This window comes from Salvelinus alpinus, chromosome 19 (assembly GCF_045679555.1).
Source record: "Salvelinus alpinus chromosome 19, SLU_Salpinus.1, whole genome shotgun sequence".
Lineage (NCBI taxonomy): Eukaryota > Metazoa > Chordata > Actinopteri > Salmoniformes > Salmonidae > Salvelinus > Salvelinus alpinus.
In genome coordinates, this window is record NC_092104.1 from 8,957,318 (window position 1) to 8,972,930 (window position 15,613).

The window sequence follows — 15,613 nt, forward strand, 5'->3', positions numbered from 1 at the left end:
CTGTAGATATGCCTGTCTCTCATTCTCTCTCCCTCTCCCTCTCTATCAATTCAATTCCAATATAAGGGGCTGTGGTATGGGAAACACATGTTTGCATTGCCAAAGCAAGTGAAATAGATAATAAACAAAAGTGAAATAAACAATAGAAAATTAACAGTAAACATTACACTCACAAATATCCAAAAGAATAAAGACATTTCGAATGTCATATTATGTCTAGTATTGTAACGATGTGCAAATAGTTAAAGTGCAAAAGGGAAAATAAACATGGGTTGTAATTTACAATTGTCACACCCTGATCTGATTCACCTGTCTTTGTGATTGTCTCCACCCCCCTCCAGGTGTTGTCCATCTTCCCCGTTATCCCCAGTGTATTTGTACCTGTGTTCTCTGTTTGTCTGTTGCCAGTTTGTTTTGTTTCGTGAAACCTACCAGTGTTTGTGCCCCTGCGCATGTCTTGCGCCTGTTTTCTAGTCCTTCCCGGGTTTTGACCATTCTGCCTGCCCTGACCCTGAGCCTGAGCCTGCCCTGACCCTGAGCCTGACTGACCCTGTACTAGAAATTAACCGTTGTTTCTTCGACACTGTCTGCATCTGGGTCTTACCTGAAACCTGATAACAATGGCGTTTGTTCTTCACTGCTTGCCTTTCTCTTGTGGCAACAGGTCACAAATCTTGCTGCTGTGATTGCACACTGTGGTATTTCACCCAATAAATATGGGAGTTTATCAAAATTGGATTTGTTTTCAAATTATTTGTGGATCTGTGTAATCTGCGGAAAATATGTGTCTCTAATTTGGTCATACATTTGGCAGGCTAGGAAGTGCAGCTCAGTTTCCATCTCATTTTGTGGGCAGTGTGCACATAGCCTGTCTTCTCCTGAGAGCCAGGTCTGCCTACGGAGGCCTCTCAATAGCAAGGCTTTGCTCACTGAGTCTGTATGTAGTCAAAGCTTTCATTCATTTTGTGTCAGTCACAGTGGTCAGGTATTCTGCCACTGTGTACTCTGTTTAGGGCCAAATAGCATGCTAGTTTGCTCTGTTTTTTTGTTGATTCTTTCCAATGTGTCAAGTAATTATCTTTTTGTTTTCTCATGATTTGGTTGGGTCTAATTGTGGACCAGCTTGCTTAAGGGACTCTTCTCCAGGTTCATCTCTCTGTAGGTGATGGCTTCGTTATGGAATGTTTGTGAATCGCTTCCTTTTAGGTGGTTGTATAATTTAACGTCTCTTTTCTGGATTTTGATAAATAGCGGGTATCGGCCTAATTCTGCTCTGCATGCATTATTTGGTGTTTTATGTTGTACACGGAGGATATTTTTGCAGAATTCTGCATGCAGTCTCTCTCTCTCTAGTTACACAATCACTCATCCACTGCTTTTCTAAATGCACAAAGGAGACCCACACACCGATTTGTGCCCTCAAAACTTTTTATTTTAACGTGAACAATTCCAACTGTCGTTTTTTTTTCACCCAGCAGCAGAGATATACAGTATAGACATTATACAGAGACAGTATAATGAGCACAGTTCCACTGAATGCACATTGGAAGAAGACAAGAAGAAGCCACGGCAGGATGTGTTTTCTCTCAGTCTATCTCATGTCCAAGGTGTAGGCTAGGCCGGGTCACAGCAAGCAGACACCCACACACACATGTGCTTTACAGGTCAACGGAAACGGTTCAGATCCCATGGGGGGGGGGGGGGGGGGGGGATTCGACAGGAAGTTCACAATTTCATGTAAATAAAGGTACGTGTTAACAGGCTCCCACACACTCCATGCCTGCACACGCACACACACGCACACACACACACATGCTTTAAGGGTCAACAGAAGGGTTTGTTTCCAGGTCACGTACAGGTCAAACCCCAGGAGGGAGGTAGTTCGCTCACGTTCAGCCTAACAATCTGTGTAATTCAATAAGAACGTTTTTAAAGTTGAAGAGAGACCCAGAGGTCTTGGACTGTTATTGTTGAATTATTGGTTTGTTCTTTTCTGCCTCTGCTGAGAGAAAACGAACACGGACGCTTTTGTTGGAGGAACTTAGAACAATGAAGTAATAGGATGGGATGTAGAAATAACAACAGAAAGACATGACTGGACAACCCTAACCCTGGGAGATACACATTATACATGACTGGACAACCCTAACCCTGGGAGATACACATTATACATGACTGGACAACCCTAACCCTGGGAGATACACATTATACATGACTGGACAACCCTAACCCTGGGAGATACACATTATACATGACTGGACAACCCTAACCCTGGGAGATACACATTATACATGACTGGACAACCCTAACCCTGGGAGATACACATTATACATGACTGGACAACCCTAACCCTAGGAGATACACATTATAAATGACTGGACAACCCTCGCCCTGGGAGATACACATTATAAATGACTGGACAACCCTCGCCCTGGGAGATACACATTATAAATGACTGGACAACCCTCGCCCTGGGAAATACACATTATAAATGACTGGACAACCCTCGCCCTGGGAGATACACATTATAAATGACTGGACAACCCTCGCCCTGGGAAATACACATTATAAATGACTGGACAACCCTCGCCCTGGGAAATACACATTATACATGACTGGACAACCCTCGCCCTGGGAAATACACATTATAAATGACTGGACAACCCTCGCCCTGGGAAATACACATTATAAATGACTGGACAACCCTCGCCCTGGGAGATGGGAGGGGAAAACACCAGGAGATGCATATTATAAACCTCACAGAGAGACACCAGATGCTAAAAGACTGAACTGAACACTGAGGGATGCAACACCAATACTGAGCACAGCGGTGTATCCATTTCCACTGACACCACTCCAATGAAACACTGTTGTTGGAAAACAAACGTTGGGCATGCAATACTTGCTTTATTCATGTAAAAATGACAAAACAGCAATAGCTCGAGGTGAAAGAAAGAGAAATACTGAGGTAAAAAGTTGCTACAGTAAAGTCTGTAGTGAGAAAAATAGTCTTGGTCAGTGAGAACCAGGTTAAGGAGGCCATGCTGTGGTGGTTCCCCAGGGAGGGTGAGGGTTCTAGGGGCAGATGGGGTTGGATGGCTGAGCCTGGGCCCTGGATGTGGCTCCCAGGGTACCATAGACCCCGCTCTCATCCTGCCAGGTGTTCCTGCCCCCGCGACGGTAGTCGGCGGTGTCTGTGAACTGGGACTGGGGCTTCCTGTAGTCAGGAATGCTGTCTGCTGCTAGGCCCTTCATGGTTCTCTGGAGGGGGAGACACAATGTGTGGATGTAGATGCTGCTTTTTCACAGGATCAAGGCTTTAAGCCAGGCACCGGTGTAAAACCCTGGGGTTAGGCCAGACACCGGTGTAAAACCCTGGGGTTAGGCCAGGCACCGGTGTAAAACCCTGGGGTTAGGCCAGGCACCGGTGTAATGCCCTGGGGTTAGGCCAGGCACCGGTGTAAAGCCCTGGGGTTAGGCCAGGCACCGGTGTAAAACCCTGGGGTTAGGCCAGGCACCGGTGTAAAACCCTGGGGTTAGGCCAGACACCGGTGTAAAACCCTGGGGCTAGGCACCGGTGTAATACCCTGGGGTTAGGCCAGGCACCGGTGTAAAGCGCTGGGGTTAGGCCAGGCACCGGTGTAAAGCCCTGGGGTTAGGCCAGACACCGGTGTAAAACCCTGGGGTTAGGCCAGACACCGGTGTAAAACCCTGGGGTTAGGCCAGGCACCGGTGTAAAGCCCCGGGGTTAGGCCAGGCACCGGTGTAAAGCCCTGGGGTTAGGCCAGGCACCGGTGTAAAGCCCTGGGGTGTAAATGTGACAAGGTTTGAGTCTATCACTAGTTCTTTGCTCAAGACAAAGAGTTGTGGAAATGTTGTACTTTGATCGCAAACTAGCTTAATGTGGGTCTACAACATGGTTCTATGCAGTGACATTTATCGAAGCTTAAAACATCTACTTATTTATTGCCAAGATTCTTGAACAGCAGTATAGTCTTCTAAGAACAGGTAGCCAACCTCAGAAATAGGTGGACATTGATAACAGAAATCTGCACACACATGTCCTCAAATGTATTCATCTCAACAAAAAAAGTTCACAAAAGTTTACAAAATAGGGGAATCAGAAATCCACACAACAATCTCTCCACATGGGAAACCTATTGCACTATAATCCATACTTTGTTTTTATTTCCTGTTAAAAATGAGAAGTTAAAAAAATAATAATGGAATGAAAAGTTGAATATGAAACGTATGCAGCTCCCTGCAGGGTAAGCCCAGAGCTCAGAATCCTAGAGACTAGTCCTCCTGTAGAGCATTAGACACTATATTACACATCTGGGAACAGTTATACGGAGGAAAAAATAAAACCACACATTAAACACTAGAAACTTGCCACTGCTGACAGAGCAGCCTATCACAAGTGCTTCTGGAACGGACAAATGACGTCACATGACGTAGCAGAAACACTCAAATGTAAGCACTAATGTTACGGCTAATAAAATTCTATACATGACGGTACATGAACATGTATATTTCATCACATGGTTGATGTGTGTCAGATGAGAGGAAACAGTATGTACTGGAGGAGGAGAAGCAAGGAATAGTAATTGAATAATAAAGCAGAAGACTATGAAATGGTGATATCCGTTTGAAAAGGTGTTTTGAGGTTTGAACGGGGTTATGTTTGACACTCAAACTCACCGCTTCTTTGCTGGAGTCCCATGGGGGCAGGTAATCCACTGCATATGTGGAGTCCAACTTCCTGGAATCGGAGACAGACACTTTTAAACAGGTTTGACGGTGCAGAGTGAATGACTCACTGCATCATACAGTACGAGCATACCATCCACCGCTTCCGAGCATATTACTCGGCAATGCCCAGTCTCTATACAACAAGGTGGATGAAATTAGGGCACGAGTTGCCTTCCAGAGAGACATCAGAGATTGTAACAGATTGTAACACGGAAACATCGCTCACTCAGGATATGTTGTCAGAGTCGGTACAGCCACCGGGTTTCTTCATGCATCGCGCCAACAGAAACAAACATCTCTCTGGTAAGAAGAAGGGCGAGGGTGTATGCCTCATGATTAACGACTCATGGTGTAATCACAACAACATACAGGAACTCCTTTTGTTCACCTGAACTAAAATTCCTTACAAACAAATGCCGACCGCATTATCTTCCAAGAGAATTCTCTTCGATTGTAGTCACAGCCATGTATATCCCACCCAAGCAGAAACCTCGACGGCCCTGAAAGAACTTCATTGGACTCTATGTAAACTGAAAACCTTATATCCTGAGGCTGCATTTATTGTAGCTGGGGATTTTAACAAAGCTAATTTGAGAACAAGGTTACCTAAATTCTACCAGCACATTGATTGTTATACCCGCTCGGGCAAAACATTGGACGACTGCTACTCAAACTTCCGCGATGCATACAAGGCCCTCCCCCGCCCTCCCTTCGGCAAATCTGACCATGACTCCATCTTGTTGCTCCCATCCTATAGGCAGAAACTAAAACAGGGCGCGCTCGTGCTTAGGTCTATCCAACGCTGGTCTGACCAATCAGATTCCACGCTTCAAGATTGTTTCGATCACGTGGACTGGGATATGTTCCGGGTAGCCTCAGACAATAATATCGATGTAAACGCTGAGTAAGTTTATTAGGAAGTGCATTGGAGATGTTGTACCCACTGTAACTATTAAAACCTTCCCTAACCAGAAACTGTGAAAGCACGAACCACCGCATTTAATCATGGCAAGGCAACTAGAAACATGACCGAATACAAACAGTCTAGCTATTCCCTCCGCAATGCAATCAAACAAGCAAAGCGTCTGTATAGAGACAAAGTAGAGTCTACAGGGTCTACAGACAATCACGGATTACAAAAAGAAAACCAGCCCCGTCGCGGACATCGACGTCTCGCTCCCAGACAAATTTAACAACTTCTTTGCGCGCTTTTAGGACAATACAGTGCCACCGACACGGCCCGCTACCAAAGACTGTGGGCTCTCCTTCAATGTGGCCGACGTGAGTAAAACATTTAAACGTGTTAACCCTCGCAAGGCTGCCGGCTCAGACGGCATCCCTAGCCGCGTCCTCAGAGCATGCGCAGACCAGCTGGCTGGTGTGTTTATGGACATATTCAATCAATCCCTATCCCAGTCTGCTGTCCCAACATGCTTCAAGATGGCCACCATTGTTCCTGTTCCCAAGAAAGCTAAGGTAACAGAACTAAATGACTACCGCCCCGTAGTGCTCACTTCTGTCATCATGAAGTGCTTTGAGAGACTAGTCAAGGATCATATCACCTCCAGCCTACCTGATACCCTATACCCACCCCAATAGGTTCACAGACGATGCAATCGCCATCACACTGCACAATCCCATCTGGACAAGAGGAATACCTACAGTTGAAGTTGGAAGTTTACATACACCTTAGCCAAATACATTTAAACTCAGTTTTTCACAATTCCTGACATTTAATCCTAGTAGAAATTCCCTGTCGTAGGTCACCACTTTATTTTAAGAATGTGAAATGTCAGAATAATAGTGGAGAGAATGATTTATTTCAGCTTAAATTTTTTTCATCACATTCCCAGTGGGTCAGAAGTTTACATACACTCAATTCGTATTTGGCAGCATTGCCTTTAAATTGTTTAACTTGGTTTAACTTTAATTCCTCCTGACAGAGCTGGTGTAACTGAGTCAGGTTTGTAGGCCTCCTTCCTTTCACACGCTTTTTCAGTTTTGCCCACAAATTCTCTATAGGATTGAGGTACCAATACCCTGACTTTGTTGTCCTTAAGCCATTTGGAAGACCCATTTGCGACCAAGCTTTAACTTCCTGACTGATGTCTTGAGATGTTGCTTCAATATATCCACATAATTTCATTTCGTCATGATGCCATCTATTTTGTGAAGTGCACCAGTCCCTCCTGCAGTCCCTCCTGCAGGAAAGCACCCCCACAACATGATGCTGCCACCCCCGTGCTTCACGGTTGGGATGGTGTTCTTCGGCTTGCAAGCCTCCCCCTTTTTCCTCCAAACATAATGATGGTCATTAAGGCCAAACAGTATTTTTGTTTCATCAGACCAGAGGTCTCCAAAAAGTACAATATTTGTCCCCATGTGCAGTTGCAAACCGTAGTCTGGCTTTATCATGGCGGTTTTGGAGCAGTGGCTTCTTCATTTACATTTACATTTAAGTCATTTAGCAGACGCTCTTATCCAGAGCGACTTCCTTGCTGAGCAGCCTTTCGATATAGGACTCGTTTTACTGTGGATATAGATACTTTTGTACCAGTTTCCTCCTCTTCACAAGGTCCTTTGCTGTTGTTCTGGGATGGATTTGCACTTTAGCACCAAAGTACATTCATCTCTATGAGACAGAACATTTCTCCTTCCTGAGCGGTATGACGGCTGCATGGTCCCATGGTGTATATACTTGCGTACTATTGTTTGTACAGATGAACAAGGTACCTTCAGGCGTTTGGAAATTGCTCCCAAGGATGAACCAGACTTAAGAAGTTTTTTTTTCTGAGGTCTTGGCTGATTTCTTTTGATTTTCCCATGATATCAAGCAAAGACGCACTGAGTTTGAAGGTAGGCCTTGAAATACATCCACAGGTACACCTCCAATTGACTCAAATGATGTCAATTAGCCTATCAGAAGCTTCTAAAGCCATGACATCATTTTCTGGAATTTTCCAATCTGTTTAAAGGCACAGTCAACTTAGTGTATGTAAAGTTCTGACCCACTGGAATTGTGATACAGTGAATTATAAGTGAAATAATCTGTCTGTAAACAATTGTTGGAAAAATTACTTGTGTCACGCATAAAGTAGATGTCCTAACCGACTTGCCAAAACTATAGTTTGTTAACAAGAAATTTGTGGAGTGGTTGAAAATGAGTTTTAAGGACTCCAACCTAAGTGTATGTAAACTTCTGACTTCAACTGTATGTAAGAATGCTGTCTGTTCATTGACTACAGCTCAGCAGTCAACACCATAGTACCCTCCAAACTTATCATTAAGCTTGAGACCCTGTGTCTTGACCCCGCCCTGTGCAACTGGGTCCTGGACTTTCTGACGGGCCGCCCCCAGGTGGTGAAGGTAGGAAGCAACATCTCCACCCCGCTGATCCTCAACACTGGGGCCCCACATGGGTGTGTTCTCAGCCCTCTCCTGTACTCCCTGTTCACCCATGACCTCGGGGCCATGCACGCCTCCAACTCAATCATCAAGTTTGCACACGACACTACAGTGGTAGGCTTGATTACCAACAACAACGAGACAGCCTACAGGGAGGAGGTGAGGGCCCTCGCAGTGTGGTGTCAGGAAAATAACCTCTCACTTAACGTCAAGAAAACAAAGGAGATGATCGTGGACTTCAGGAAACAGCAGAGGGAGCAGAACCCCCACCCCCCCCCCATCCACATCGACGGGACAGTAGCGGAGAAGGTGGAAAGTTAGTTCCTCGGCGTACACATCACGGACAAACTGAAATGGTCCACCCACACAGACAGCGTGGTGAAGAAGGCGCAACAGCGCCTCTTCAACCTCAGGAGGCTGAAGACAATTGGCTTGTCACCTAAAACCCTCACAAACTTCTAAAGCCCTAAACCGCAAGGCTCTCCAGAGGGTAGTGCGGTCTGCACAAGGCATAACTGGGGGCAAATTACCTGCCCTCCAGGACACCTACAGCACCCGATGTCACAGGATGGCCAAAAAGATCATCAAGGACACCCGAGCCACTGCCCGAGCCACTGCCTGAGCCACTGCCTGTTCACCCCGCTATCATCCAGAAGGCGAGGTCAGTACAGGTGCATCAAAGCTGGGACCGAGAGACTGAAAAACAGCTTCTATCTCAAGGCCATCAGACTGTTAAACAGCCATCACTAACATAGATAGGCTGCTGCCAACATAGACTACAATCACTGGCCTCTTTAATAAATTGATTTAATAATGCTATCACTAGTCACTTTAAATAATGCCACTTTAATAATGTTTACATATTCTACATTACTCATCTCATATGTCTATACTGTATTTTGGGTTGGCGCACCCCCTTGGGTTGTGCCGTGGCGGAGATCATTGTGGGCTATACTCAGCCTTGTCTCAGGATGGTAAGTTGGTGGTTAGAGATATCCCTCTTGTGGTGTGGGGGCTGTGCTTTGGCAAAGTGGGTGGGGTTATATCCTGCCTGTTTGGCCCTGTCCGGGGGTATCATCGGATGGGGCCACAGTGTCTCCTGACCCCTCCTGTCTCAGCCTCCAGTATTTATGCTGCAGTAGTTCATGTGTCGGGGGGCTAGGGTCAGTCTGTTATGTCTGGAGTATTTCTCCTGTCTTATCCGGTGTCCTGTGTGAATTTAAGTATGCTCTCTCTAGTTCTCTCTTTCTTTCTTTCTCTCTCCCGGAGGACCTGAGCCCTAGGACCATGCCTCAGGACTACCTGGCATGATGACTCCTTGCTGTCCCCAGTCCACCTGGCCGTGCTGCTGCTCCAGTTTCAACTGTTCTGCCTGCGGCTATGGAACCCTGACCTGTTCACCGGACGTGCTACCTGTCCCAGACCTGCTGTTTTCAACTCTTTAGAGACAGCAGGAGCGGTAGAGATACTCTCAATGATCGGCTATGAAAAGCCAACTGACATTTACACCTGAGGTACTGACTTGTTGCACCCTCGACAACTACTGTGATTATTATTATTTGACCATGCTGGTCATTTATGAACATTTGAACATCCTGGCCATGTTCTGTTATAATCTCCAACCGGCACAGCCAGAAGAGGACTGACCACCCCTCATAGCCTGGTTCCTCTCTAGGTTTCTTCCTAGGTTTTGGCCTGTCTACTGAGTTTTTCCTAGCCACCGTGCTTCTACACCTGCATTGCTTGCTGTTTGGGGTTTTAGGCTGGGTTTCTGTACAGCACTTTGAGATATCAGCTGATGTAAGAAGGGCTATATCAATATATTTGATTTGATTTTGATATTTTATACCATCTATTGCATCTTGCCTATGCCGCATGACCATCGCGCATCCATTTATTTATATGTACATCTTCTTATTCCAGCCCCTTACATTGTGTGTATAAGGTAGTCGTTGTGAATTTGTTAGATTTACTTGTTAGATATTACTGCACTGTCGGAACTAGAAACAGTATTTCGCTACACTCGCATTAACATCTGCTAACCATGTGTATGTGAACAATAACATTTCATTTGATTGATATGATCTGATCTGATTTACATAATATTAGGTCTATAGCACAGGAAGTTGGTGTCACCTTAATTGGGGAGGACGGGCTCATGGCTGGAGCGGAATCAGTGGAAAGGTATCAGATACATCAAACACATGGTTTGATGCCATTTCATTTGCTCTGTTCCAGCCATTGTTATGAGCTGTCCTCCCCTCAGCAGTCTCCACCAGTCTACGGGTGCCCTCACAGGAACCTGAAAGAATCTACTGCTGAATAACTCTCTTTGGGCAGACCCCCAGAGGCAACCTCCCAGGCTCCAGTCAACATGGTGTTTATATTCACATCTGTTACATGTGCTGCATGATTAGGACCTGCCTGTTACTGATGCATCTTCTCTTTGTTGTTCTACTGTAAAGTCTATTCCGATTTGAAATGAACTATAAATCAAGTTTGATTTGATAAACACTGATTGTATTATTGTTTTATTTCTGCTTGCATTTTGTATTTTTTTGATGTGTGTATTTGCTGTCATTTATGTAATTCAGGACTCGTCTGTAAAAGAGACATTGGTCTCAGTATGACTCCCTAATAAAATAAAGGTAAAATAAAATTGCCACTATGCCCAGACTGTTTGTGAATGGGAGATTTTATAGCCTACACTAAAAAAAATACAGACAGATGTTCATGAAAGGTCTCTTGGCATGACTCAAATGTTGTTAAGTGAATGTTGTGTTAAGTGTTGCCAAGCCTTCTAAAAGCGGGAGTGATGTGTGTGTGGGTGACTGCTGTCCCAACAAATGTTGTTGTGAGCTGTAGCCCTAGCCTCCCACACAGTCAGGATCCACGACGACAGCAGGAATACATCACTGTTTCCACAGGCGCTCTCCATGTCTTTTGCAATTGTGTTTGAAAGTAATGTTCACTACAGGACTATTTGACCGCTTTATGTTGGAAACAAAGGGGTTCCACTGGAGCAAAAGTCAAGTGTTTTCTCCTGCCCTCTCAACAAAGGATGTTCAAAACCTCTCCAACTTTGCTTACAACACTGTTTTCTCAGCTGTTATCATATTTTAATCTTGTCAATATCAACATTTGAGATTTTTGTTGTTGTGTAAAATAATGTGATTATTCAACAAGGAGAATGGGGCCTCAACGACCAAACAGTCATATCACCCTCTTTTGGCAGACAGTAGTAGCGACACCATTTGGAGTCGACAGTTCACCGTCCTCACTGTCCTCTAGTACAAGAGAAAACTGGTTACTAAGTGTGTGTCGAAGCAAGAAGAACAGAGAACAGCCTCTTACATCTTGTCATGCCCGGGGCGATGATGTGGCAGGATGCTATTGGTCACACCAGTCACATGTCCTGCTGTGTCTCTGCTGTAAAACAACACTGGATCAACACATTGTGTCCACCTAAATGTCCTTTTGTAAATCTCTGCACATAGCATACATAGCATCTCAATATTCTACTGCAACATCATGAATACACTGTATGTGTCTAGCACCGGAGGCTGGTGGCACCTTCATTTGGGAGGACAGGCTCGTGGTGATGGCTCGAGCGGAAAAGGTGGAATGGTATCAAAACCCATTCCATTCGCTCCGTTCCAGCCATTATTATGAGCCGTCCTCCCCTTAGCAGCCTCCACTGGTGTATAGCCTGTAACTGCATACATGTATATATGTTTGTGTGTTCAGTGTTATGTGTCTTTTCGGTACCAATCCTTTACCACACATGAAGTTCCCTCTCAGGAAACAAAAGTTATTTGAAATGAATTGAATAAAGAGTCTTTGAGTGTAAAAACAAGGTGCAGCCTTGCTATGAGTTTCCCCATGAAGGAGAAGAATGTGCTCCTGATTGGTCAGTGAGAATGTGCTCCTGAATGGTCAGTGAGAATATGCTCCTAATTGGTCAGTGAGAATGTGTTCCAGAATGGTCAGTGAGAATGTGCTCCTGATTGGTCAGTGAGAATGTGTTCCTGAATGGTCAGTGAGAATGTGTTCCTGAATGGTCAGTGAGAATGTGTTCCTAATTGGTCAGTGAGAATGTGCTCCTGATTGGTCAGTGAGAATGTGTTCCTGAATGGTCAGTGAGAATGTGTTCCTGAATGGTCAGTGAGAATGTGTTCCTAATTGGTCAGTGAGAATGTGTTCCTAATTGGTCAGTGAGAATGTGTTCCTGAATGGTCAGTGAGAATGTGTTCCTGAATGGTCAGTGAGAATGTGCTCCTAATTGGTCAGTGAGAATGTGCTCCTGATTGGTCAGTGAGAATGTGTTCCTGAATGGTCAGTGAGAATGTGTTCCTAATTGGTCAGTGAGAATGTGTTCCTAATTGGTCAGTGAGAATGTGTTCCTGAATGGTCAGTGAGAATGTGTTCCTGAATGGTCAGTGAGAATGTGCTCCTAATTGGTCAGTGAGAATGTGCTCCTGATTGGTCAGTGAGAATGTGCTCCTAATTGGTCAGTGAGAATGTGCTCCTGATTGGTCAGTGAGAATGTGCTCCTTTTATTTATTTATTTATTTATTTATTTAACCTTTATTTAACCAGGTAGGCAAATTGAGAACACGTTCTCATTTACAATTGCGACCTGGCCAAGATAAAGCAAAGCAGTTCGACACATACAACAACACATAGTTACACATGGAGTAAAACAAACATATAGTCAATGATACAGTGAAAAAAAATAAGTCTATATACTCCTAATTGGTCAGTGAGAATGTGCTCCTGATTGGTCAGTGAGAATGTGCTCCTAATTGGTCAGTGAGAATGTGCTCCTAATTGGTCAGTGAGAATGTGCTCCTGATTGGTCAGTGAGAATGTGCTCCTGAATGGTCAGTGAGAATGTGCTCCTGATTGGTCAGTGAGAATGTGTTCCTAATTGGTCAGTGAGAATGTGCTCCTGAATGGTCAGTGAGAATGTGCTCCTGATTGGTCAGTGAGTGTTACGTTCCCCAGTTTCTGTGTTCTGGTTTGTATTTGAGTGTGTGTTTCAGGAGATGGCTTCCTGAAGTACTCCCCAACCAGCTGATTGGTCGACCCCAGGCTAATTGATGATTGGAGCTGACCCCGCCCCCTCGTCAAGAAGCAGCTGACTCTAATCACCATTGCCACCTGAAGATAAAAGCCAGTGTTCTGCTTAGGAAGAAGAGAGTAGAGATTTGGAGATCAGAGATAGAATTGAATATTTTGGAGAAAGATTAGAGGGAGATTGAATGTTTTGGAGAAAAGATTAGAGGGAGATTGAATGTTTTGGAGAAATCATTAGAGAGAGTTCTGTGTTTGTTGCTTTGTCAAAGCTTCTTTAGTGGCCTGAGTTAGTTTACTCAGTTTTGTTGTAAAGTGTTTGTGAAATTGTTAATAATTATTCTGTTTCATTTGTTCCCAGGGGGGAAGGGGAAGGCACTTAGGGAGTGCTTAGGCAAGAGGCCCGAGGGCATACATATACCCGTAGTATATTCACTGTCGAGGCACACTAGGTAAGACCTGGGCGGACCACCCCCTGTATTTTGGTTAGGGCACCAGGTGGTGCTAAGTTAGGTAAGTTAAGTGGGTAGGCAGGTTAGATAGGAGAGGGGGAACTTTGATATTTACTTTCTTTGCTTTGGTTCCGTCCAGCCCCTTTTCCCCATATTACCGTGTAAGAAAATAAATCCTAGTAAACGGTAAATTCTGCCTTTGTCGTCCTTTCTCGCACCTGCAGTCCATACCTCTTGCACTTCACAGAGAGTTGAGTTGTAGCAGGGAGTTGCGTTCCCTCTTCTCAGAGGCATGCGTAACAGTGAGAATGTGCTCCTAATTGGTCAGTGAGAATGTGCTCCTAATTGGTCAGCGAGAATGTGTTCCTAATTGGTCAGTGAGAATGTGCTCCTGATTGGTCAGTGAGAATGCTCCTGATTGGTCAGTGAGAATGTGCTCCTAATTGGTCAGTGAGAATGTGCTCCTGATTGGTCAGTGAGAATGTGCTCCTAATTGGTCAGTGAGAATGTGCTCCTGAATGGTCAGTGAGAACGACAAAGTAGATTAGCTTTTAGTGCTTGTGTTTTTTGTGCTCCTATAGCCAGCTACTGTACCTGATGGCACTATGCTACAGTCCTCCTATAGCCAGCTACTGTACCTGACGGCACTATGCTATAGTCCTCCTATAGCCAGCTACTGTACCTGATGGCACTATGCTACAGTCCTCCTATAGCCAGCTACTGTACCTGATGGCACTATGCTAGTCCTCCTATAGCCAGCTACTGTACCTGACGGCACTATGCTACAGTCCTCCTATAGCCAGCTACTGTACCTGATGGCACTATGCTACAATTCTCCTATAGCCAGCTACTGTACCTGATGGCACTATGCTACAATTCTCCTATAGCCAGCTACTGTACCTGACGGCACTATGCTACAATTCTCCTATAGCCAGCTACTGTACCTGATGGCACTATGCTACAATTCTCCTATAGCCAGCTACTGTACCTAATGGCACCATGCTACAGTCCTCCTATAACCAGCTACTGTACCTAATGGCACCATGCTACAGTCCTCCTATAGCCAGCTACTGTACCTAATGGCACCATGCTACAGTTCTACAGTTACAACCTACCTGACTGTACGTTTGTCAAAGTCTGCAGACTGGAAGTGGCCAGCCTCTACCATAGACTTGAGACTCTTCTTGGGCTCATAATCTCTCTTCAGTAGATACTGTGACATTTGGGTTTCTGTACTGGTGCTCCAATCCTGGAGGTTAAACAGAATAGAATAGAACTCTTAGAATATATTGGGGGTTTTCCCCAAAGGGAACTTCGGTAAGGAGTAGATTATGTTACAGCAGCAGCAGCAGCAACAACAACAAAATATATATATATTTTTTAAAGGCCAACTGATACATGAACAATCAAGATCAAATAAAAAACCTTGATATATAATCTCCTATTGTTTCACAAAGAAGAGGTATTGCTCACAGCATCCATGTAGGTTCCAAAGTGTTTGTAGGTAGATTTGCTGAGTTTCTTCTTTCCATCTGGACAACGAGTGAAGTCATAGTCTTTGGGTTCGGCCTCTCTGTTTTTATGCCTAGATGGAAATAATATGTACATCATTCATGTGATCTGCAGATGGCTGTGATGTTGAGAGATATTTTAGAATGAATAGTTGGCTAGTCTACATACCAATTGGAAATAAGAGTTGGTCTGCTGTAATACATCTTGGTATCAGACATGGTGACTGAGTTTGAAGACTGAACCGTGATTCACCAATAAAACTTCCACTGAACTGAAGGAAGCCTTTTGCACTCAGGATACTCAGCTAGCAAAATTAAGAGGCTTCCAAATTCCATTCCAATTACTGTGACGTCATAGAACGGGACCGTTAAAGCAAAGATTAGAACGTGAGTAACATTCCATAGCAGTAAAATAGC

General features: G+C 44.6%; 1 protein-coding gene across 3 annotated transcripts; it reads right to left on the reverse strand.

Moving 5' to 3' along the window:
- Nucleotides 1-2,887: 2,887 nt before the first annotated feature.
- LOC139544978 (cilia- and flagella-associated protein 95-like) lies at nucleotides 2,888-15,547 on the reverse strand. 3 transcript variants are annotated; one of them, XM_071352237.1, is made up of 6 exons: nucleotides 15,366-15,547; nucleotides 15,159-15,270; nucleotides 14,801-14,934; nucleotides 11,512-11,583; nucleotides 4,702-4,762; nucleotides 2,888-3,261 (listed from the first exon to the last, which is right to left on the reverse strand). In XM_071352237.1, exons 1-6 carry the CDS (start codon nucleotides 15,413-15,415, stop codon nucleotides 3,076-3,078), a joined length of 615 nt encoding a protein of 204 aa, XP_071208338.1. In that variant the 5' UTR covers nucleotides 15,416-15,547; the 3' UTR covers nucleotides 2,888-3,075. The 3 variants fall into 3 exon arrangements, with proteins under 3 accessions (XP_071208338.1, XP_071208337.1, XP_071208339.1); XM_071352236.1 differs by having other exon boundaries at nucleotides 11,512-11,586; XM_071352238.1 differs by lacking the exon at nucleotides 11,512-11,583.
- Nucleotides 15,548-15,613: the final 66 nt, after the last annotated feature.